The sequence below is a fragment of the Bubalus kerabau genome, chromosome 4 (genome assembly GCF_029407905.1).
Source record: "Bubalus kerabau isolate K-KA32 ecotype Philippines breed swamp buffalo chromosome 4, PCC_UOA_SB_1v2, whole genome shotgun sequence".
NCBI lineage: Eukaryota > Metazoa > Chordata > Mammalia > Artiodactyla > Bovidae > Bubalus > Bubalus kerabau.
Window position 1 is genome coordinate 181962914 of NC_073627.1, and position 25557 is coordinate 181988470.

The 25557-nt window shown below is 53.2% G+C and overlaps 2 protein-coding genes across 2 annotated transcripts in view; both read right to left on the minus strand.

Annotated features, from left to right (window-relative positions):
* Positions 1-3060, minus strand: part of TPO (thyroid peroxidase) — a 35450-nt gene extending 32390 nt beyond the window's left edge. The window contains exons 1-2 of the mRNA XM_055580356.1: positions 2924-3060; positions 2071-2164 (exon numbers count right to left, since the gene is read on the minus strand). Coding sequence (XP_055436331.1) covers positions 2071-2164 — 94 coding nt within the window. The 5' untranslated portion in view covers positions 2924-3060. The remainder of the gene's footprint in view (positions 1-2070; positions 2165-2923) is intronic.
* Positions 3061-8585: 5525 nt separating this feature from the next.
* Positions 8586-25557, minus strand: part of SNTG2 (syntrophin gamma 2) — an 81042-nt gene continuing 64070 nt past the window's right edge. The window contains exons 16-20 of the mRNA XM_055579794.1: positions 21860-21931; positions 16574-16780; positions 13909-14001; positions 11723-11833; positions 8586-8803 (exon numbers count right to left, since the gene is read on the minus strand). Coding sequence (XP_055435769.1) covers positions 8672-8803; positions 11723-11833; positions 13909-14001; positions 16574-16780; positions 21860-21931 — 615 coding nt within the window. The 3' untranslated portion in view covers positions 8586-8671. The remainder of the gene's footprint in view (positions 8804-11722; positions 11834-13908; positions 14002-16573; positions 16781-21859; positions 21932-25557) is intronic.

Below are 25557 nucleotides of genomic sequence, written 5' to 3' on the forward strand. Positions count from 1 at the left end.
GTGACTGCAGCCATGAAATTAAAAGACGCTTGCTCCTTAGAAGAAATGTTATGACCAACCTAGATAGCATATTCAAAAGCAGAGACATTACTTTGCCAACAAATGTCTGTCAAGTCAAGGCTTTGGTTTTTCCAGTGGTCCTGTATGGATGTGAGAGTTGGACTGTGAAGAAGGCTGAGCACTGAAGAATTGATGCTTTTGAACTGTGGTGTTGGAGAAGACTCTTGAGAGTCCCTTGGACTGCAAGGAGATCCAACCAGTCCATTCTGAAGGAGATCAGCCCTGGGTGTTCTTTGGAAGGAATGATGCTAAAGCTGAAACGCCAGTACTTTGGCCACCTCATGCGAAAAGTTGACTCATTGGAAAAGACTGATGCTGGGAGGGATTGGGGGCAGGAGGAGAAGGGGACGACAGAGGATGAGATGGCTGGATGGCATCACTGACTCGATGGATGTGAGTCTGAGTGAACTCCGGGAGTTGGTGATGGACAGGGAGGCCTGGCATGCTGCGATTCATGGGGTCGCAAAGAGTCGGACACGACTGAGTGACTGAACTGAACTGAACTGAACATGTAATTGTTTTGTTTAAAATGACTGATGGCTTATCAATTGGAAAAAGTGTCATTGTTTTAAAGATTATAAACTTTAAACACTATGACTAATAATATTTTCTAAATAAGTAATTTTCCAAAGTAAACAAGTAATTAGTCAGCTTTGAAATACTCTAATGAACAATACATTAGTACCAAGCACAGGGCTTTTTTATCAAATTCTGTGTCGTGTATTATTTACATATATACTGAAAGTTTAAGAAAGAACCTCTTAAAGGTGGGGAAATAGTAAAAATTGCTCTAGCAAAGCTGTAACTTTCCCATTTCTTAAAAAACGCATGCTTTCTCACACCTGGAGCTCTTGTGTGCAGGCACTTTCGTATTTTATCGAATAGATCTTGCTCGTGAGGACTTTGTTGCTATGGTTTTGTAGAACTAGGTCTTTGATAAGTGTGAAATGAAATGACCAATTAGTTCACAAGCATTTACTGCAACTCATCCTGTGCCAGGTCTTGGGGTGGTGGGTTTACTGGGCTTGGAGGATGGGGGACATTTAAGATGGACCTGGCACTTGTGTTTTCTAGTTGGTGTTGTCCAGACAGCATGCAGTCAATACTTGAAATGGAGCGTCTCAGTGGCACTCACAAATAGGACTGTCTCCTCCATTTCCAGACAGGAAAGTGGCCCCGTCAGCAGCGTGCAGGGACGGAGCTGCACCCTGGCCTCCTCTCGGCCTCAAAGGCCAGGCCAATTTCTCAAGGAGCATCTAAGTGCAAGACGGGCTTTGGTGCAACTGTCCATGTGGCCACGAAGCCGTATTCAGTGGCGCTGGAGAGTGGGGGCTCCCAGCAGGCGGCTCCCTGGGGCTGAACGTGACTGTGGGGACTCGGTGGCTCACCAGGCCTGCGGGTGAGCAGGGTCTCCAAGCAGGGGCTGGGGGAGCACAGTGTCCACCCCTGATGACCCCAGCGGGGCGAACGTGCCTGGCGAGGCCTCTGGTGCAGACACTGGCGGCCAGAGAGCCTTGTGGAGACGCCCTCCCACGTCGTTCCCTCCAGGAAATCATTCTCAGTGTTTGAGACTTTTTTCTTTTCTTTTTTCCAAAACAAAAGCAGTGTTTGAGCTGTGATGATTTCAACCACAGCACAGCTGTACCTTTCTCAACTGAATTTGGCATTGCGGCCCCCCTGATTCCAGAAAATATGACACAGAAGTGACTTAATGAGAAATGATTGTGTGGTCAAGGAACACACAACAACTCCCAAAGAAATGTTTTTTAAAATATATGAGCACGTAAAATTGAAGTTTTCTGTTGTGTAATCATAAGAAAGTCAGTTATTTTTCAGAAAGAATTGTGTTTTAATTCTTCTAAACTCAAGAATTATCATTCTTTTCTTGGAAAGCCAAAGAAACACTGAAGCAGTCTTACCTGACTCTGGAGAACTCAAGACGCTTTCTGATCTGGTAGCTCCAAGCAGTTCCTTTATGATTTTGGAAGACCGTAATTTATGGCTACTCACCCCAAAGGAGGGCCCCGGGTCTCAGGAGGAACGAGAAGACGGCTCCGGCGCAGGTGACGGCCAGCACCGCGCCCAGCACGGCCTGTGCCCGCATCTGCGAGGAGGCGCACGTCAGGCGGCCCCCACGGGCAGCCCGTCTCCGCTCCCCTGCGCAGTGGCGCCTGCGTCCTGCCCGACCCCTTGGCCTGGGTCTGACTCTGGGGGGCTGATTGCCCGTGGCAGGGACCGGCCTTGCCTGCTCGACTGTCTGAAAACAGATCTTTCCTCTTGGGCGGCCGTGGTCCCCAGAGCAGCTCAGTGACAACCCATTTTAATTCATGGGGATGTCGAATGGTGTAAAATTTCTGGGAGTAACTACTAGGAATAAGATAAATCTCTTTCCTATAACACATCTTAGTTAAAAAAAAAAAAAAAAAAGAAGAATACAGGGAATTTAGCCTTTAGAAAAGAGGTAAATAAAATTCCTAAATGGACATAGGGTTTCCTACAACTTTCTTTTTCCTGCTTATAAACCGATTTCAGAATTGCAGAGCTGTTAAGACAAAGCAGAAGATTCGCCATCAAATGTTTCTCTTTTCCTAACCTCCGGCTTTCTGTTGATATTTTCGGGCCACAGACTTTGTGAAATCAGGTGGAGCCCAGAGTGCGCTGGGGGACGCTGACCGCGGACCCTCCTGGCCGTACCTGCCGGCAGCGCTTCTGCGCCGAGATCACAGGAAAGCTAGCCCCGTCCGCCCAGAGCCCCTCCTCCAGCTCCAGACCAGCCCGGGCGCAAACCGCCACCTCCCTCGGACCCCTCTGCAGGCCTCAGTGACAGATTGCTCCCAGAAAAAAGCAAGAGGCAAGGCCTGACCTTCTCTGCTCAGCCTGGAGGCAGGTGTGCAGGGCAGGCAATCCCTGGGCACGGCCGGCTGCCCTGGCGCCTGGCCTCCCGCCTATAAACCGGCTCTGGGTTCTGCCTCCCGCCCGCGTCGCTGAGCTGGACCGGCTCCGGCCCGGCGGCGACGTTGCCACAGAGCGCCACCTGCTGGTGGGTCAGGGAGCAGGCGCGACCTCACCGGGGCCCGCCGATGTTGAGGCTCTGGCTGTGGAATAAGAAAGAAAGGGAAAGAGAGCCTAAGCGTTGGCAAAGAAGGAACCAAGGTCCCTGGTAACCCTGGCTCTGTCACCTCTGGCTTTTCTGCGTGAAATTCCGTGTGAAGAGCACCGTGGTCTTCAGAGGCGCCGGACTCTCCAAGACCTGCCGATGGCCCTCTATGACCCAGCCCGCAGCCCCGTTTCTTGGAGGGGACAGAACGTGTCTCCCGGTTTGTGGGGGGCAGCTTCTGAACCTCTGCAGTCCCCATCTGAGTCCCGGGGTTTTTCTCTTTGATGCATGAAGATCGTCTTTCTCCTCCTCTTCCCCCCCCTCCTTCTGGGACTTAGTCAAGTCTGAGGTGCACTGTGGACATAGCCCGCCAGGCTCCTCTGTCCATGAGATTCTCCAGCAGGAATCCTGCAGTGGGCATCCGTCTCCTCCTCCAGGGAACCTTCCCGACCCTGGGATCAACCCTGCATCTCATGTGTCTCCTGCGCTGCAGGTGGATTCTTTACCAGCTGAGCCATTGCGGAAGCCCGGTTTCCTTTGGGACTTATTCGAGCCTGGAGGATGCTTCCTGCAGGACGGCTGAGGTTGGACGCTCACGCACGTGCAAGGCCTCTGAGCATCGGGAGGTCCCTGAAGCATCAGAATGCCATCTCATCAGTGGTGGAAGGCTCCATCTGCAGGGACCACAGTCAGACAAGCAGGTGCGCGTCCCTCAACGGTTTTGGTGATTTCTCCCTGAAGCAGCGGGGACAGGCTGGGACGGCGAAAGGAGGGGCCAGACCCAGCCGTCAGCAAGGCAGAGACTCGGAGACTCGCTTTCCTAAAAACGGGGACCCCCAGCAGGCTGAGTTTGCCACCTGAAGTCTTGGGGACCCGTTCTGACTCCGGAAATGGTCGAAGGATGGAGCAAGGAGCAGGGGGAGCAGTTCAAGCTTGGACTCGGGCTCTGAGCACCGGAGCTGCGCACAGGCCGGAGCTTCGGGGGGTTTGCCTGAGGAGTGCGGGGGGGGCCGCTGCCTGACACGCGAGGGCTCAGGGAGACTCGGGCCAGGAGCCTCTCCTGGACCCCACTGGTGACGGCGTCAGGGCCTGGGGTGAGGGTGATCCCAGAGGAGATCTGGGACCCCAAGGGCGATCCCGGAGGAGACCTGGGACCCCGAGTCCTCAGCGGACGCCACATGGACACTCAGAGGGGTCAGCATGACACAGACTTGGAGGCTAGCCCTGACGTGGCTGTGTCCTTGCCATGGCCAGCCGTGTCTGGGGGCAGTGGGTCCTTGAGCTCTCATGACCCTTGCAGAGCCCGAAGTCCGTGCGGTGCCCACTGGCGGGTGAAGCGTCCCTCCCACTGAGCCCTCAAGGGTTTCCAGCTCAGTGGGGCCCCCTCTGCATTCTCACTGGCAGCCCAGAAGGGCTCTGGCTGAGCAAACGCATCAGACGGTGATGGAGCCCGGGGCCTGGAGCCTGCACGCCTGCCCGGGCCTCTGAGGGTCTGTCGGAAGCTCAGCCCCACAGCCCTCCCCGAGGGGGTGGGGGGCAGACCGAGGCCACCGTCCTCCAGGAAAGAGAGGGAAGAAGGGGCAGCTTTATTCTTTTTTTTGTGCATTTAAGTCACTTTAAGTGATGCTGGAGACGTCAGTGGACGTTGAGAGGGTCTCGGGCTTTTCTGGTTTATTAAACACTCTGATGACCTGTTTTATATTGTGCATCAAGAGTGCTGATATTTGATGAGTTATAAACAAAAACCTATACGGCTTTCCTGACATGCCCCAGTCATTGCTGACAGACAGTCTAGGAAAGGGGGCCATTTGGGAGGTTCACGTGGACTCTTGGTGAAGAAATATGTGACCACGGCCCCGGGCCCTCCACCACCAGTTCACATGCGCCCTTGGACGCCGTCTGTGCCAGAGACCTGCTCCGCCCCTGCCACACATGGGCTCCTCCTGTCCACGGTGACGTGGCCGCCTGCAGGCGTGGTCCTGCCTGGGTCACTGGGGGGCTCTCCCTGCTGCCACCCCCAGGCCACGTGGGCAGGGCCAGTCCGGACACGTCAGTGGTCTCGTCTGGGCTGAGGCTGGTGGTCCATGCCTGGGCTCTGGCTGGGAAAGCCCTTGTGCCCACTCCGCTGGTGGGACCCCAGGGGTGGACTTGGCCCGAGGTTGCGGGGCTGGCAGGGCTCGCCCTGACGCCCACTCTGCAGTGTGGGCTCCAGGGCCCTTTTTCTCCTGCTGTGTTTAGTCTTCCGGCCCCCAAGGAGTCTGGAATTCACCCTGACTGACGGGCGCTTGGAGCCTCATTTCTGCAGAGATGGGTCCCCAGCGGAGCCTGGCAGCTGGGTTAGAGGCGGGTGTGGCAGCTGCGTCCTTCCACTGCAGACCCAAGGCCGGGCCTGGGTGGGTGCTCCTGGGGGCCAGCGGGAGGGGAACTTAGGAGGGTGGAGCGGGGCGGGGGTCAGCTATGAGGTCGGCTTCTCTGGGGAGAGCAGAGTGCATCATCCACAGAGGTGTTGCTGGACGGACCTGGGCCCAGCTCCCGGGATCACACATCCTCTGTGACCTCAGTGCCCAGGTGCCCACAAGGGTGCCTGGACCAATGCCCTTGACCTTTCAGATGCGGAGGAGGACGCTCTGTCCAGGCTGAGGAGAAAGGCCCAGAAAGGCTCTGTAAGGGCGGCATTCGCATCACCTCTTTTGCTCACAATTTCTGCCACAAGGACATGAGATTAGAAAGCAACTCTGTTTAAAATTCTGTTAAAGATAAAAGGAATTTTTAAAAAGTTCTCCCTTAGGCTTAGTCGTTAGTGACTGACTTGCTGGGACATGAAGAGAGTTGATCTGGAGGGCATATTCGGTTCTCGCTGATGAAAATCCTGACTAAACTCAAATGTGCAATGAAGCATCCTTAGCCTCACTGCAGCGTGAAGTACGTTTACATTCTCACTCAGGCTGCTGGAGGAGGCCGCACAGTGTAACTGCGTGATTCTTCTCAGTCACTGCAAAGTCAGATCACAAGTGGTTCTTGATTTTACGTACAAGTGCATGGGTTTTCTGTAAGCCAGGAGCTCCCCCCCACCCCCACCGACCTTCAATAACTTTGCAAAATGAGTTTTCTGAATGTAGAAGCTTGACAAGGATGAAGGTTGAATGCTGTGGAAAGGACACAAATCAGAGCCCAGGAGTCCAGGCTAAAAGGGTTCTGTGGCAAAAAGCCCTGCGCTCCAGGCTTGTGATTCCTTGTAGCAAAAACGGGGCAGCTTCCCTGGAAAGCAGTAAGTCTCCTGGTTGAGAGAATTTACAGAAGCCACAGGCTGAGCAAACGTGGACACGTGTTTCCCAGGCCAGCGCCTGGAGGAAGGATGGGACGTTGCACACGTGTGACTGCGTGCTCCTCCCGGAACGTCCTGATGAGGCCCCAGCTTCCTTGCTATTTTCACACAAGGAAGCCGAGGCTCAGAGATGCCGATGCTCCTGCCAACAGCCGGACGCCCCACGGGTGCTGGTCTGAATGAGACTGTCACAAGGACGGCCGTCTCCTCCCCGGACCCGCCCTGTCCAGTCGGCCCCTGCTCACCCTGAGCCACAGTGGATGTCCCCATCATCTGTGGGCCCAGCCCCCCTCACAGGCTCATCCTCCTGGGCCCCCCATCCGGTTTCCCAGGCATCCTCATCCTGCATCCCTGTGGTCCTTCCAGCCCCAGGGACACCTCACCACATGGCCTGGCCTGACCACGCGGCATAACGTGGCTGCTCCAGCCCCTGTGAGATGTGTTTACGTCATGTTATTCTCCGAGTGATTATCACCATCTCATCTGTGAGCGCTGGCCTCTTTTCTGTCTCATGGTGGAGTAACAAGGCCACGGTTCCTCGCATCACCAGGTCAGAGGTGCAGTAAGATGCAGTCCTTACTTATCTCTGACTGTTTAACCCATTATCATGCACATGGATTATTTCATAATGGATAGTGAGTTAAAATGTGCATTCCGTTTAATTCAATTTAATGACAAATACCCAATACTTTGTGTCCTAAAATATTTGTACATAAAATAAACACAATTTTCGATGTATTTTGTGATGTATTTTCTATGACAAAAGTGAATTTTATCAGCCCAGGCGGACAAGAAATTAGTCTTCCCTTTAAATTATGCCGGGCTGATTTTATCCCAGGGTTTAGCCTGCTAGGAGCTTCACAGTTTCCACTGTGTGTTTCCACCAACCCTCTCTTTCTGATTGACTTCCCCGGGCTTCCAGTGGGTGCCCAGTGTCCCCTCTGCCCCACGGCAGGTCTGCAGGGCAGCCAAACGGCCCGGTGTCCACTTGTCCAAGGCGGCCAAAGGGGTGGAAAGGCCTCCTGAGATGGGCACCCTGCGTGCACGGCCCCATGTCCAGCAGGGACGCGGCTACAGAGAGAAAAAGGCTTTTCCGAGTGAAATCGAGTTGGCTGTCAGTGACCATTGCATCTTAGTACCATTTTCTTTTTGAAATATTCATGTGTATATGGGCCTCCCAGGCGGCTCAGCGGTAGAGTCTGCCTGCAGTGCAGGAAGCTGGGTTTGATCCTTGGTCAGGAAGATCCCCCGGAGGAGGAAAGGACAACCCACTCCAGTGTTCTAGCCCGGACAGTCCCAGGAACAGAGGAGCCTGGCGGGCTGCAGTCCATGGAAGATCCCTGGAGGAGGAAAGGACAACCCACTCCAGTGTTCTAGCCTGGAGAGTCCCAGGAACAGAGGAGCCTGGCGGGCTGCAGTCCATGGAAGATCCCCTGGAGGAGGAAAGGACAACCCACTCCAGTGTTCTGGCCCGGAGAGTCCCAGGAACAGAGGAGCCTGGCGGGCTGCAGCCCACGGGGTTGCAAACAGTCGGACTTGACTGAGCACACACGTTAGTGTGCAAATGTGAACCCCAAAGCCCCAGTGCGTCCCTCCCTGCAGCCTTTCCCCTCTGATGACCGTGAGTCTGTTTTCTGTGTCTGTGAGTCGGTTTCTGCCCTGTGACTGAGTTCATCTGATTTAAATTTAGGATTCCACACGTAAGCGATGTCACCTGATGCTTGTCTTCTCTGACTTTGTGCTCCGTGTGACCACCTGTAGTTGATGTGGAGCACAGGGACTATATCTGACGTCCTGGGGTAAATTAATGAAATTCAAAGGAAAACTTTTTATTCTTGGGGAAAATAAATGTGGTGAGCTCTTGGTATTTCCTCTCGTATGCTTTCTGAAAATAAAGTGTGGGTTTCAGCCGTGTGGGGTGCAGCGTGAGCTGCTGGTGCCTCCATGCGGTCTGAGAAACGTGGGTGATGGAGTGTTTCAACGGGGAGTTGAGTTTTCTCAACCACAGCTCTGCCTGAGGGGAGGCCGCATCCCCGTCAGAGTGAACAAGGCTGACTCGTCTCTGGAAACTAGTGACATATTTTATTGGTATCACAACTATAGGATCATTATAAAATCGCACAAAGTGCCAATATCGTGCCGCAAATAGTCATTTCTTAAGAAAATAATTTAATTTTCAGCACTCCCGCTCAGCTGCTATACATGTACCTTCCGGCGATGCTCTGAGTGTCCATGAATGCTGGGTCCACGGAGGCCACCTTCGCAGCCATGAAGGAGTGGATGCAGTGCAGGACCGCCGTCAGATCCTGAAACTCCAGCTCCTGCCAGAAAAGCGCAACGTGCTTACACACTGAGCACAGAACAGCGCAGTACAGAGGCTCACAGGCGCTGCGCTCTTAGGACCACCAGCAGTGGCCTCAAGAGCAAACACTCACAAAGCAAGAGGGCTTCTGTCGGCACGGACACGTGGGTTTCTGGGGGTTTTGTGCACGGACATCCTGACTGACGGGTTGATTCCCGATTTCTGGTAACTAATGTGGGATGGCACTCAGGTCCTCCGTGCAGAACCCTGAGTCCATCTGTGCTGGGTCCTCAGCCTCCACAAAGCCAGGAGCTCACAGTGGTCCCTGCCTGGATGTCACACAGCCGGGCTCACCGTGTCACAATTTAGGAGACGGAATCTGGCTTCACCTGCACGTGTGTGAACATATGTGCACAAATGTGCCCCTCTACAGGTGTGCACGTGTCTGCGTGTAAGTGTGCCTGTGCGTACACGTGCATGCTGTGCTGCAGGCATCCATGCACATGCGTGCACATGTGTGAGTGCGTGTGTCTGCGGCTTCTGCGGCCAGGCAGCTCCAGCAGGGAGCCGGCAGCCGGGCGCCCGAGTGTCAGGCTCAGCCCCCGCGCTAACCCTGCTGCCCAGGTAGTCTCCTCTGCAATTCATTTATCCTAAGGACCTAGATTTTTATTAAACTCCTTTAACATTTCATCGTGGCTGAAATACTGAGTTTAAATATGATCTGCAGCTTGGTCTAATTACCAACTTCTGATGTTTTAACACCTTGATCTTTTCCTTAATTAGGTAAAACTCTCAGGGAGCCGGGCGGGTCTGCACTGAGCTGTCAGACTACAAAGAACGAGGTTCCTGAACTTGAGGAAACACTCCTTCTCTCATGAGCCTCACTCTCGGGAACTCCGCATCTCTCACAAGGGTGACACTTTCAATCAACGTCTGAGTGTGAACGTCGCCTTCGCGGCCTCCGTAAATCTCCTCTGGAAATCACACTTCTTCACGGAGCTGCCCGCGTTACCCTCTCACGGCACACACAGCAGATGTTCGTCAGAAACTGTCGGGAGACAACAGGGGGCCTTCTGACGAGCGACGGCCGTCCGGGCTCTTAGCGTCCCCCGAGTGTAGTCTAATGGCCCGACACCCGAGGGGGATTCTAAAGTCTACTGTAATTTAAGACAAGAGCTTCCACCCAGCTGTGCAATTCACACTTTGTTGTTGTTCAGTCACTCAGTCGTGTCCACTTCTTTGCAACCCTGTGGACTGAAGCAAATCAGGCCTCTCTGTCCATCACCAACTCCCGGAGTTTGCTCAGACTCATGTCCATTGAGTTGGTGAAGCCATTCAACCATCTCATCCTCTGTCGTCCCCTTCTCCTCTTGCCTTCTTCAATCTTTCCCAGCATCAGGATCTTTTCTAATCAGTCAGCTCTTTGCATCAAGTGGCCAAAGTATTGGAGTTTCAGCTTCAACATCAGGCTTTTCAATGAATATTCAGGACTGATTTCCTTTAAGATTAACTGGTTTGATCTCCTTGCAGTCCAAGGGACTCTCAAGAGTCTTCTCCAGCACCACAGTTCAAAAGTGTGACTTCTTCAGCGCTTAACCTTCTTTATGGTTCAAATCTCATATCTGTACATGACTACTGGAAAGACCATAGCTTTGACAAGACAGACCTTTGTTGACAAAGTGGCGTCTCTGCTTTTTACTGTGCTGTCTAGGTTGGTCACAGCTTTTCTTCCAAGGAGCGAGCGTCTTTAAATTCCATGGCTGCAGTCACCGCCCACAGTGAATACAAACTGTACTTCAAAGGAAACCTTAACGACTGTCCTTCCCAAAGGATTCACCGCGGAGGCTGAGCAAAGCTGTGCTTGGAAGAGACGACTGTTAAATAAATGAATGAATACCTAATGTAAATGAATATCCTGTGTAACTTTCCTCTGAAAATGTCCCAAACAAATACAACTAAAAGTGACACTCACCAGGAATAACCGTGCACAGAACAGTTTCCTATGTCTTGTTCTCAGGGAACTCAAATCAGGGCACAACCGCTTTCTGGTTCTCATAACATGAAGGCTCGAACGTCTGGGGTGGAGACAGGCCCACCAGGGGTCAGGTGTGGGTCTTCCACTCGGGGGCTTCGTGACCCAGGCGGTGCTGTGCTCCGAGCCACAGCGTCGCTGGGGGCTGTGGTGTAAGCGCTCCCAAGGCACTGACGACGGGCTGGCAGAGTTCAGAAAATTCCCCGAGTGGCTCCCTGTGTGGGGAGGTGTGGCAACGTGGGCCAGGCCTGCGCGGCCGGGTGGAGGCAGCAGGCGTCCCCTGCACACCCTCAGCAGGCCTGCGTCCAGCACCAGAGGCGGTGGGGGAAGGACAGCGTCCAGCACCAGAGGCGGTGGAGAGGAGAGCGTCCGGTCAGCGCCCGGTCAGGGCCCGGTCAATTCCGGGCCTCTTCCACCCAGCGGCTGACAGAGCAGCCTCAGGGTGGCCAGGGCTGCGTCCCCAGGCCGGGTGATGCTGGGCTCTGACCTGGATGCGGGTGGGTGCACCTTCCCTCTCTCCACATAACTGGTAAGTTACGTCCAGATCCTTTGAATTTACAGAGCAGTGTGTCCTTAATGTCACAGACAGGTCATCACATAATGCAATTTGTACAACTCTTCCCTTAAAAACTGACTTCTCCTGTATATTTAACCATTGATTTCCTGCTAATATTCACTAAGAAACCTGTACTTTTTGGTGGAATTAAGTAATGGGTTTCAATGACTACAGTTTTAGGATATTAAGGCCTCTAACAGGAGACACACCCTGGGTTCCCATGACACCCTGGCTGACTCCGAGGAGGGTTCACACTTGCATTCTGGTGATTCCACAGGCCAGGGAACGGCACGCCCAGCCCCGGACACCCGGTTCACTCAGGCGACGCTGTGCCGTAGACGAGTCCCTACCTTCATCTCGATCTGCTTGGTGTCCAGACTCTGAAAGAGCAGCTTCACCCGAGCTTTCCCGTCGTCGGAAGACCCCTTCAGCTGGGAGAACTTAAACCTCCAGAGCACACTCTGTAAAGGAAGGCAGTTCTTAGTGCTTTAGACACAGGAGCGCGTTTATTCAGTTAACATCAGCCGGTGCTGTTAAATGACCGAAGTAAATGCAGACGCCTGCCGGGCTACCTGCGTGCAGAGACGCCTGCCGGGTTACCTGCGTGCAGAGACGCCTGCCCGGTTACCTGCGTGCAGAGACGCCTGCCGGGTTACCTGCGTGCAGAGACGCCTGCCCGGTTACCTGTGTGCAGAGACGCCTGCCCGGTTACCTGTGTGCAGAGACGCCTGCCGGGTTACCTGTGTGCAGAGACGCCTGCCCGGTTACCTGTGTGCAGAGACGCCTGCCGGGTTACCTGTGTGCAGAGACGCCTGCCGGGTTACCTGTGTGCAGAGACGCCTGCCCGGTTACCTGTGTGCAGAGACGCCTGCCCGGTTACCTGTGTGCAGAGACGCCTGCCGGGTTACCTGTGTGCAGAGACGCCTGCCGGGTTACCTGTGTGCAGAGACGCCTGCTCGGTTACCTTGGTACACAGACGCCTGCTTGGTTACCTGTGTACACACGCCTGCTCCACATGCCTGCTCAGTTATCTGTGTGCAGAGACACCTGCCGGGTTACCTGTGTGCAGAGACGCCTGCTGGGTTACCTGTGTGCAGAGACGCCTGCTCGGTTACCTTGGTACACAGACACCTGCTGGGTTACCTGTGTGCAGAGATGCCTGCTTGGTTACCTGTGTACACACGCCTGCTCCACATGCCTGCTGGGTTACCTGTGTGCAGAGACGCCTGCTCGGTTACCTGTGTGCAGAGACGCCTGCTCGGTTACCTGTGTGCAGAGACGCCTGCTCGGTTACCTTGGTACACAGATACCTGCTGGGTTACCTGTGTACACACACCTGCTCCACATGCCTGCTCAGTTATCTGTGTGCAGAGACGCCTGCTGGGTTACCTGTGTGCAGAGACGCCTGCTCGGTTACCTTGGTACACAGACACCTGCTGGGTTACCTGTGTGCAGAGACGCCTGCTCGGTTACCTTGGTACACAGACACCTGCTGGGTTACCTGTGTACACACGCCTGCTCCACATGCCTGCTCAGTTACCTGTGTGCAGAGACGCCTGCTCGGTTACCTTGGTACACAGACACCTGCTGGGTTACCTGTGTACACACGCCTGCTCCACATGCCTGCTCAGTTATCTGTGTGCAGAGACGCCTGCTCGGTTACCTTGGTACACAGACACCTGCTCGGTTACCTGTGTACACAGACGCCTGCTGGGTTACCTGTGTGCACACACACCTGCTGGGTTTCCTGTGTCACACACGCCTGCTCGGTTTCCTGTGTCACACACGCCTGCTGGTTTATCTGTATACACAGACACCTGCTGGGTTACCTGTGTGCACAGATGCCTGCTCGGTTACCTGTGTACAGATGCCCGCTTGGTTACCTATGTCACACATGCCTGCTCCACATGCCTGCTCGGTTATCTGTGTGCACAGACACCTACTCGGTCACCTGTGTACACACACACCTGCTGGGTTATCTGTGTACACACACGCCTGCTGGGTTATCTGTGTACACATACGCCTGCTCAGTTATCTGTGTACACACATGCCTGCTCAGTTACCTGTGTCACTGAGCAAACTGCTCTGAGAACATCACTCAGTGTTAGGTCAGCTTTGACTATGAAGAGGAAAAGCTCAGTGGTGGTAACTTTCTAGGAACCACCTACAGAATTATTATCTGCATAGAATCATAAATGACTGCTAAAACAGTACAGTCAAGAAAGTGCAAACCCCGCTTATCACTTAAAGGATCCACAATGGTCCTTAAAAAGAAGTCCTTGTTATTTGTTGGGTACGGACGTTACGGTCACACTGACTCGCTCCTGTACGCTGATGTGGTGTCAGCCCTGCCCGGCTCTGGACCTGTAAGGTGCTGGGACCCTGAGCTCTCAGACAGCGGGTCACCACGAGGGAGCCCGTGCAGAGGACGCGGCCGTTAGGGCTGGTGGTGCCGCAGCCGTGGACGGGTGTCACAGCCCTGAAATGTAGCACATGCTCCACCCACCAGCACCGCCCCTGGCTGCTCGGCACACACCTTGGTCTTGCTGTCGAAACAGGTGAATCCGAGAGCAAAGTCCACGGTGAAGCACAGAGTGTCTCCTTGCCCGCTGCATATGTACGTTTTGGACTAGAAAAAAGGATCAATTGTGAGAAAACACCTTTTTAAAATGATGCTTAACATTAATCGGGTGGCTACAATATCCTCTGCAGAAGGAAATGGCAGCCACTCCAGTATCCTTGCCTGGAAAATCTCAGGGAAAGAGGAGCCTGGTGGGCTGCAGTCCGTGGGGTCGCCAAGAGTCGGGCATGACTGAGCAACGGACACTTACGCTTACTTACACTATTTTCCCCCATCAAAACCTGCTTTTAGAAAACCGAAGCGCATGGAGGTCCCCGGGACACGGCTCCCACGTGGTGCCTCCCTCACTGGTCCTCCGGCAGGTGCAGAAGCCGCACCGTCAGCAGAGGTGCCGGTCTTAGCAAAGCGGAGCCTGACAGCGTCCTCCGGAGACACCCTAACCCCAGATCATAACTCCCCGTGATGCCACCTGTCCCCATCACATGAATGAGCGTGCACGCTTTGCTCCTCCAAGTTGCCTTGGGACAGGCCAGCCTGCAAGTGCGTCCCGAGACACGAGATCCAGCTGCTCTTGGGAGATGTTCCAAGGGGTCTGACCCAAAACAAAAGCAAAGGACAGACGCAGCGGAGACTCCACTGAGCTCCGTGCCTGGGGCCGCGGGAGGGAGACTGCTGTGGGGGTGGGTGGGGCGGGCGGGGCGACCCCCGACAGGCTCAGGGTTTGCGAGGATCAGACGATCGATCGGTGCACACAGCTCCTAGCAGTGCCAGCTGAGTGTGAACACCAGAGGTGTGGTCAGTGCTCTGGTGGCTGCTATTCTGTCCAATTCTCAGCTAAGCGCACGGATCCTGGCACAGCGGGGGTGACGCCAGGTGCGCCAGACCCACGAGGCAGGAGCTAAGGGTGAGCCCTCCCGCCCCCAGGGGACGGCACGCCTTCCAGTTCTGCTTCAGCAGACAGTTCCTCCCGTCTTGACATTTCTGGGCTACATCTCCTGAGTCCTTACATAACACCTTTGGGGAATCGGGTCAACACCGAGGGGTACTTGAGCCAACTTGCTGAGGAGGATGCTCCCTATGAAAGGATAAGGTGAGTTTCCCCAGGCACGCTTCTGCTCCCGCAGCAAAACGGCTCCTGGAAGACGATGCTATGGCGGGGGGATGGGGGGGGCCCGGGGCGGGACCCCCTGTGCGAGGGCGCTGTGCCGGCTGGGGACACGCCGCTCCCTCTGAGGCGGGGCCGATAACTGGGAGGAAGCTGGGGTCAGACCCACCTGCTGACCCTGGAGCATCTCCAGGGAGGCAGGGGGCAGCTGGAGGTCACCCGGGGTGTGGGTGGTGCGGCACCCGTGTGGAAGCGGATTCTGGTGCGGGGACACAGGGGCTGACGAGGGCCACTGTGGGGTCCTCCCCGGAGTCTGTGCGGGCTCAGCTCCCCCACCAGCCCTGGGACCCCAGGCTGAGCAGTCGATCACGAGGGGACTCAGGCCCAGCCACCAGCAGGCCAGCCCTGGGCCCCTCACACTCCATGCTAGCTGCATCAGGACGCGGCCTCACCACCAGCATCTAGCGACTTCCACACGGGCGGGGCCTGGCAGCCGGCAGGTCCAGGGACCAGCCCTCCGGCAGTGTACCCGCCGCAGTCAGCCCTGTCTGCACGAAGGCACCCGTCCTCGCACAGCTCCGGTGTCCAGGGGGCTGTGTGCCGCTGGAGGCTCGGGACACCTCCAAGGCTGGGAAAAGTAACGGGCCCACCTAAGACTCTGACACAGACAAGTAGGCAAAATGAGGGAACAAAGGAATGTTTCCCCAGTGATGGAGTAAGATGATCCCGAGAAGAACTGAGCGAAGTGGAGATAAGAAATCTGCCTAACAGAGTTCAAGGTAATGACCAGAAAGATGCTGAGAGAACTTGGGGAGGAGAACGAACGCAGGGAGAGGTTTAACAAAGAGTCAGGAAACATAAAGAAGGAGCAAAGAGAGCTGAGAAGTTAAAAATGCACCAGGAGGAATCAACAGCAGACTGGATGATACAGGAGCAGAGCAGGACGCTGGAAGACAGTGGTGGAATCATCCACGCTGAATAGAAAAAAAGAATGTTAAGATGAGGACAGTTTAAGAGAGCTCTGGGACAACCTCAAGGTGATCATTTTTCACATAAGGTCTCAGGACGGGACTGCTCCATCCACACACACCTCGGTCTGTGGGATTTATCTCCTGTCCCGAGGAGGGAGAAACAACCCAAACACTCGAGCTGTGTTATGCTGCTCGTTGGGTCACTGAGTTTGAGGAAGGGCCATCAAGTGCTTGAAGAAATGCCAAGCATCCAGTGACTGCTCAGTAAACATGGTTGATGACCAGACTCCAGGGACCCAGCCGTGCCCTCAGTGAGGGGCTTCCCTTAGCTGGCTTCCAGGCCCCTTCCTCATGCCGAACACTGGAGTGAACCAGATGAAAACGCCCCACCTCGCTTCCCTCCATGACCTCCCACGGCGGCTCCCAACACGCTGGACCCGAGGACCTGGGCAGGGTCCGCCCGGCTTCTGCAGACGCGTGATTCCCGGAACGACCGCCATGCCGGCTCTGATTCAGGTCGCTCAGAGACGAGCAGGCCGCTTACCCGCGTCCTCTGCACGGCCCGGAAGGTGGCTCTCTGGAAGGACAGCTCCCAGGTGGCCAGCTCACTGCCCAGCTCCACACCAAACACGTGGCTCCCGCCGTGGCCCACGAGGATGCTGAAGCAGAAGGGCCCGTGGTCCCCGCTGTCAGGATCCTGGAGGCCCAGGGAGAGGCTGGCTTGTGCCCAGTAGTCGTCTGGGAGCCAGAGCTGAAACGGATGGGGGTGACACCAGTTAGAGGGGATGGCCCCCGGGACCCACCTGGGCTGCGCTCCACAGGGGACCCCGCATGGCACGAGGCCCCCTGACACGGCTGCGGCAGAGACAAGCCTGTAAGGTGACTTCCATGCATCAGCTGTGTCCCGCTCCCGACGCGCTGCAAGCGCCTTTCACCCACATTATCGGCGACCACACTTTCTGTTTCCACGTCTAGCTTCCAGGACAAAGATAAAAGTCATGAAGTGTTTGTGCTGAGTTCAATGAGCCCCCTCAGCTGCGCCCCCAGGCCGTGACCTCAGATGGAGATGCACAGAAAGCTAAGTGCAGGAAATAGGACATCGGGTCGTGAGCCAAGGAAAGCAAGCCTTTGGTCATGGACCTGACTTCTCAGAAACTCTGTCCACACCTACCGGCCATGAGTGTCAGAACTGACCACCAAAGAAGGAAGGAAGGACTCTTAGCAAGTGTTAATATGGGGGAAACTGCAGCTGTGTTCTTTCCTACACTGGGTGTGGTTTAGGGGGTTGTGCATTTCAGTAGAATAAAAACAGGCTTTTGGGCCAGACAGACAATACTTGGGACCTTCCTGGCCAATTGCCAGCTGTTGACCTTGAGATTTTACTTCTCTCTGAGCCTCCCTCTTGAAGCGCAAGTCTTGGGCTAATTAAGGGACGGCAGGAATGAGGCTGCGGCTCCTGCATCCTCACCACGCAGCTCACGATCCGTTTACACAGAGCGCGCCGGCCGTCAGGCAGGGCTGAGGGGGCACAGACCGAGCTGCACGTCCAAGACGCAGCGCACGGGCTCCTGAGAGCGTCAGCGACCGCACAAGCAGCATCATGCTTCCCGCCGCCCACCCCGAGGCGCCCCCTGCCCAGGCCCCGTGAAGACAGAGACCACCTCACGTTCACTCTTCGGAAAACAAAACGCAAGACTATTTTAAAAATCACCTGACTGGAGAAGGAAATGGCAACCCACTCTAGTATTCTTGCCTGAAAAATTCCATGGGCGGAGAAGCCTGGTAGCCTACATACAGTCCATGGGGTCGCGAAGAGTTGGATGCAACTGAGCGACTTCACTTTTCTTTCTTTCATACCTCTTTGTATACATAATTCTATAAATGTGCAATGTGATTTTAATGGAGTACTTAAAATACACAGTTACACTGAAACTTTACTTCTCAATGGTTTTTGAACAATTCGTCCAACGTTCACTAATTTAAAACATCACTGAACATTTCCATGTGCACTGCTATCTGACTCGTGACTTTCTCGTGTAGAGTCGGTCCCTAAGACGGAGTTCGTCTGATGGAGCAGTCAAGTGCCGCTGAGTCTTCGCCTGAACGGACAAACCTCAGCTCCATGTGCAAGAACAAAGAGAAGAATTAAAAACAGCCTTTGCCCAACCCAAGAAATCCCTGGGAAGGACACTTAAGGGTTTCGCGGATGTGACTACTTCCTGCAACTAAACCTGTTGAGCCCCACAAAAACTGACGTGACGCTGATGCTGAGAAATGAGTGATGTTACTGACCATGCACAGCTCAGCCCCAGGTACCTCCCTGGCCCTTTTGGAGACAACAAGCCCAGGTCTTACGAACTGCAACATCTCATGATGACTAAAGACTGGGAGCAACTACAAAACTAAGGTCCCTGAGCTGCTGTGGAGACTGAGTAACTGGGCCCCCATGCCTTTCCCACAGCCTCAACCGCTGCCCCGGCCCCGTGCCCACTGCCCGCCACCTCCCCGGGGTCTGCCACCCTCGGAGCAGCCTTCTGAGTCCTCTCTCTGCCCCTGGAGATGGAGATCTCGTTAAAGCCACTGCCAGCTTGATGGTGCCCTCCACGCCGCTGGAGGGTGAAAGCCCGGGAAGTCACCCTTCCTCTGAGCTCTGCACGTGGGACTCTCCCTCTGAGGGGTCCAACCAAACTGCAAAACCATCTCCACCCACGGAGACACCACAGAGGCCCTTTCCCTTTGTGGGGGTTGGGGGGTCAGGGGCTGGAGGTGGGGCCCACCTGGCCCACGCTCGCCTCCTCATGCAGCTCAGGGGCCCCCTGCCCCTTGTTCCAGGGGAGCTGAGGTCAGTCTCTGCCCGCACTGAACATCGTCCTTGTCCAACTTGGACGGGTACGGTTTCTTCTAACGGGACCTCAGGAGAGTCATACTGCCATTATTCACACGGGTCCAGTGAGCGGCAGTTGGAGAACTGGTCCCAGAAGGGAAGTTAGAGAGCTTCCTGCAAGGCCAGCGCTGGCGACAAGCGAGACAAACCGCACTTACAGGCGGGATTTCCAAGTCGAAGGGCTGCTCACATTTTGATAGAGCCTTCCTCCCATCGGTACCAACCTTTCCATCTTTGACAGTCTAGGCGCAAACATATCACTTCATGATTTTCACTTGCATTTCTTTTTTCATTTCTGTTTAAAAATTTTGTATTATTGGAGTAAGGTTGATTTAGGGCTTCAGTGGTAAAGGTGGTAAAGAATAGGCTCAGTGGTAGAGAATTCATCTGCTAATACAGGAGATGTGGGTTCGATCCCTGGGTTGGAAAGACCCCCTGGTGGATGAAATGGCAACCCACTCCAGTATTCTTGCCTGGAAATGCCATGGACAGAGGAGCCTGGCGGGCTACAGTCCACGGGGTCGCAAACAGTCAGACACACTGAGCACACACACACACACACACACACAATGCTGTATTAGTTTCAGGTGTACAGCAAAGTGAAACAGTTATAGATGTGTGTGTGCTCCATTGCAAAGTCATGTCTGACTCTTTGTGACCTCATGGACTGCAGCACTCCAGGCTTCCCTGTCCTTCACTATTTCCTGGAGTTTGCTCAAATTCACGTCTACTGAGCTGGCTATGCTACCTAACCATCTCAGCCTTTGCCTCCCCTTTCTCCTTTTAGCTTCAGTCTTTCCCAGCATCAGGGTCTTTCTCAATGAGTTAGCTCTTCACATCACATGGCCAAAGTATTGGAGCTTCAGATTCAGCACCAGTCCTTCCAATGAATATTCAGGGTTGATTTATACATGTATCTATTATTTTTCAGGTCATTTTCCCATTTAGGTTGTTACAGAATATGAAGCAGAGTTCCCTGTGCTACACAATACGTCCTTTGGTAATCAGAATGCAAACAGTCCACATTCTTTGCCCCAGAAATTCCACCTCTATACATTTTTCTTGGTTATATACTTGCACACGTGTAAAATGATTTATTACATTGTTTGTCATTTCAAAAAAGGGAACAAATCAAATATTCCTTGATAAGGGCTTGGAGAAATAATGTATGATATATTCATGGAATTAAATACTAGTCAGTGGTATTAAAGAGGGGTCAATTCTTGGCGTATATTGAAGATCCGCAAAATAAACTGCAGAGCAAAAAGTGATGTGAGGGTTACCGCATACGCTTCCATTTTCAGAGGGAAGAAAGAATCGTGCATATAAAGTAAAACAGCGTGCAGCTACGCTTCGGGCCAAGGGAACCTGGGTCCCTCCGCCTCTGGTGATGCTTCTGGAAGTTACTCCTGAGTTTGTGTTTCGGAGCCTCAGCTGGAAGGCGGGCACTATGAGGGTTCCCTCCTGGGGGGTGTGTGGGGGGCAGGACTAACTCAGGAGGGAGACGGAGCGCCCAGCAGAGCTCAGGCGTGGCGCTCAGCAAAGGGAAGACACCGTTACCAAGCGCTCTGCCGAATGGGTGAGTAACTTTAGTTCCACTGAGAAGCGCAGATGGGACATTCTTATGTGGGGAGGGGCTACTCGGGCGGGGACGCCTCTCTGCTGGGCAGCGCTTTTATTGTCCACTATGGGGGCTGTTTACAATTTTAGTCACAATTGCAATCAAGTCTGATTGATTCAATTTTCTCATCTCTTTCATGATGAGTGTGAAACACAGACACACAGCTTTAAGAACTAGAAAAAGGAGTTTATGGAGAGAAGAAAGTGTTGCAGAAACACCACCACAACCACAAAATGTGATTTCTGGACTACATAGCAACAACTATAGTTTGAATGATTATGAAAATAAGTCATTAAAAAATTCTAAAGTGCTAGTTCTTAAAATAATCACTTATCTCAATTTTTGAAAGATGAATTAAATATTATAATTTTAACTTCATATGTTCAGCATCAAGGATTAAAGTCACGTGAGAAAGGGGGAGATTTTCTAAGATCACCGTTTAAAGACTTCTAATCGGATATCCACAATCTTCAGTCTCCTTTTTAAAAGTGTCAGATGCTGTGCATTTATTGTGCTTGTCGCTATTATTTGCCCTGAACTGAGTTTAACACTTTTGCTGTAATCATCCTCTTGGCTAACTGCATGATTTCAGTTACTTCATAGCATATTTACTGATTAAGCATTTTCTCAATCTTTCTGAAAAAATATTCTGGATAAAATAGAAGAGGCTCTATAGCTTATTAATGAAGCTCACATATAAAATACGATGGTTTTTGAAGGCATCCCAATACGAAATACGTGTCTTAGATGGACGCCGTGCTAAGTCGCTTCAATCATGTCCAAGTCTTTGCGATCCCATGGACGGTAGCCCACCAGAAAACGAAGTCCTGAGTCCATGGGGTTCTCCAGGCAAGAATCTTGGAGTGGGCTGTCATGCCCTCCCCCAGGGGAGCTTCCCGCACTCTGGCAGGTGGGTCCTTTGCCACGTGCGCCACCTGGGAAACTCTCTTAAGTGTATGGTGGTGTCTGACTCTGTGCAACCCCAGGGGCTGTAGCCCGCCAGGCTCCTCTGCCCATGGGGTGCTCCAAGCAAGAATCCTGGAGTGGGTTGCCATTTCCTTCTCCACTTTCAAGTGTATGGAAAGCCATACAAACAAGTTGTAAATATAAAAAGGCCAGAATGAAATAATGCAGAGCCGACATAAAATAGACTTGAAAGCGACTCCACGACATCCTTTTGTGGAATTTTGATGAGCGGTGGTGGGAGAGCCTGTATGCGCATGTCATTTGACTTTCGACAGCGGTAAATCTCTCTCCCTTTTCAACCTCAAAGGGCCAGTTGTTAACATGGACACATGTGGTGTGCAAAGGATGCTCAAACTTACCTTGTGAACTTTAAACAGAACCTCACAGAGGTGATAGGTTTTCTCTGCTTGGACCCAGTCCAATGCGCTCACCTGAAAGAAACGCAAGACGGACACGTGAATCTTCGGCGTTTTCACCCAAAATAAGGGGAGCTGTGTGAGGTGACGGAGCTGTTCATTACCCCACTGTGGGACTCGCTGGGCAAGGTACACAGACGTCAGACGGTCACACTGCACACTCTGCACGTGTTATTCTCAATTGTACCTCAATAAAACTGGAAAAAGGGTTTTAAAGTATACGTGTAATTAGATACATGATGTTTTCAGTATGAGAATTTAAACATTTACAACAATAAGGTGAGTCAACGTGTCTTTTCCTTAATTAAACCTTAGGAGCAGGACAGTTGGAAAACCGGACTACACGCCGGGGTGGTCTCCGACGAGTAGCTGTGTGCTCCCGCCCTGGAGTCTTGGAGTGAGGTTCGATGTTTACACACATTATTGATTCAAGAACCTGGTGATGGAGGAACTTACCTTTACACACAGTTGGGCGTCACTTTAGGAATTCATTTTGGATGCTCTCACCTTAAGTAAACGACCAACTTTGGACTATATTTAGAGGATCTAGGCGGTACTGGGCTTCCCAAGTACACACCTCCTCACTCACTCTGCCACAGGCCTGCCCTGTCTGCTAAGGCCCTGTTCTCTGTGGGTCTGCAGTGGCCACCTGTGGTTGGAGGTGTCTCTTCTGTCCAATTTTTCCTGCTGACAGTCAGCCTCCTCTCCCCTGCGCCTGGGAAAGACCCCTGTCCACGCCCGGCTCCCGTGACCCTGGCAGGTACGGGCTCAGCCCCGGTGGCGGCGCCCTCGGACGTGAGTCAGGCTGGGCACCTCACCCTCCGGGCCACGGTGACCGTTTCAAGGTGAACACGCCCCCACCAGGGAGGCACCTGAGGCTGAGAAGAGGCTCAGTTGTCTGGGTGGAACCGTTTCTTCCCTGGACTTGAAGAGCAGTGCTTCTGCCCTGAGAGCCTCTGGAAGCCATGTGGGGGCCCCGTGGCGGTGGTCACTCATCAGCTGGGACACGTGCCCACTGAGGCAGGACGATGGGAAGGGGGCGGGGCCTCACGCTGCAAAGCTCACAAAGTCTATGAATCGATTCTCAAAGTGGGCCTTTTTCTTGCCCTGTGTCTTGACAACATTCTATTTTACCTGAGCACATCTCACCTGAAACAGAATCGAAACTGTAGACGCTCAGATGTAATATCCTGAAACATTTAAGTATTACTGTGGAACACTTATGTACCCACAGAAGTGACATGGAATAATATTCTATACCAGGTACATAATTGTCTGATACGCCTTCAGCTTACACATCTTCTCCATTTATTTCTTTCCAGGTAAATATTTTTTAAGTGATATCTTTCCCTAATGACAACCTTAAAGCTACTTCCGATATTTTTTGCATATTCATAGGAACTGCTATGTAATGTGTATGTTAATACTGTTAGATGCTGTAAAATTGGTTGCATAAGTGCTGTTTAACACATTTTAATGGTGTTTGGAAACATGAGCAGTTGAAACATTATTTTTCAGATTCCAGTTTGCAAACAGAAATAACTGCCCACTTTAAGGAAGGACAGTCAAGTACACACGAAGGCCAGGAGAATCCAGCTTCTCCAGCGTTGATCAGCCCTCGGTTATGGGCTCACCACCCTCCCAGCTGGCTGCATCCTCTTGTGGGCACCAGGGCACAGGGAACCCACGGCCGCCTCCGCCCCAGGCTGCCCCTTCCTTCGAGCCTTTCTCCCCCCTTCTCCCCAACTCCTTCAGGGTCTCCCTCCTCTTGTCTTGGAGGAGCTCAGAAACCAGCCTGGAAGTCAGGACTTTCTCTTTCATTGCTCCTAAATTACTTGCCACAGACTCTCTGGGCCTTTTAAAAGCTCACTGCAACATTCTGACACAGAATGGTAGACAGCAGGCCCCACACAGGTGGCCGGGCATTCTTGGCAGTGCCCGACGCCCCGTGGACAGAGGGGAAGAGGGGTGATCAGACGGCGGGCCGAGAGCTCATTACTGGGTGCCTTCGGGGCTCCACTGTCCCGGAGGAATTTATTTGCTGTCCTTCCAACCCCCACCCCGCCCCGCAACAGAGCTATCCCGGTCTGGTGGCCCCGAGCCCCTCCCGAGGCTGCAGGCTGCTTCCAGCTACTCGGAGTCACGTCTCTGCTCATCGCTTGCAAACAGGGGAAGGGCACCCGCTGCGTGTGAAGCAGCCCCTGGCCCTGAGCTGCGGCGCCGTCTCCAGGCAGCAGCTCTGCAACCTCGGATGCATCGTGCCGCACAAGCTGCACTGCAGCCTGGGCGCAGACGCGGAGCCCGCCGGCGGGGCCGGGACGCAGGTACGACGCTGCGAGTCATCAACAGTCCCGTCACCAGCACGACCTCACTCCTCACGTCAGCACGCAGGACAGAAATAAATACAGCATGAAGAGCTTCACATACGGTCACTTTAGATTTGGGCAAAGCACAAATCATTACTGGCAATTTGCCTCTAGCTCCAGGATACAAGCACCCACGGTCAGACACAACATGTAAATCTGCTGCTAAGTCACTTCAGTCATATCCGACTCTGTGCGACCCCAGAGACGGCAGCCCACCAGGCTCCCCCATCCCTGGGATTCTCCAGGCAAGAACACTGGAGTGGGTCGCCATTTCCTTCTCCATGTAAATCTACACACGTGTAAATCTTCCCTGGCCACGCTTTGTGTGCTGCTTTTAGTGAGAAGTTGCCGAGCACTAAGCGTAAAATTTCATCTGTGAAATGCAAATGCTTTGGAGTTTCAGAGACATTTTAAGTATATAAACGAAGCCTCTTAGTGTTCCACTTGATCCTATGAAGCATTCAGCTAGCAGCTGAGCAGAGGGTGGGTGCGGCGTCTGCGTTCCCTCAGCCAGGAAGTGGGAAGATTCCGTTTACAGCCCAAAGCTTCCACTCCTCAACTTACAACTTTTCCTTTCCCCTAAGGCCCTTTTCTCTAACATTTTGCTGAGTGAATATTTCCATTGTCTCATTAAATCTTTCAGCCCCCATTTTAAAATAGGCTTTCGTTATTTCGGATAGTCTGTGAAGATTATTAAACATTTCACTGTAAAGCAGCATAACGCCATTATGTAGGAGCAATGTTTAATTTTTTTTTTCTATTCATAAAGTTACTGTGTTTCTGGTTCCGCAGGCAAGCAGCTGAGCGCGAGCACTCCTGTGTGACCAGAAGCACAAGCCTGAACGGACGGAAGCGTCACCAGTCTTCTTGGAGCCAAAGAGACAGACTGGCCTGGGCCCGACGCCGGCTCCAAAACACACATGGATTGAGTGCAAGGGCTGAGAAAAGACTCCACTGAGCAAAAGAAAGCGGAGGGGATATCACGGTCCCACAGAGCATACGTTACAATAAGGGAGCTATCAGGGACAAAGGTTATTACATCAGGATTAACGCTCAGTTCTCAAAGCAGAGGTAACCATCCTTAACATGGGTGCGCCTAACGACAGAGCCTCAGACCACGTGAGGCAGACACTCACGGCCGGTCATGGGAGAGCTTCCCCCCGGGGACCAGGAACCAGCCAGGTGTCCTGCTTATCACGCGTCTCATCTCCGATGTGAGCACACGCAGGGCGCTCATGCCCGCTGCAGGAGACGGCGCGGCTTCTCTAGACGGTG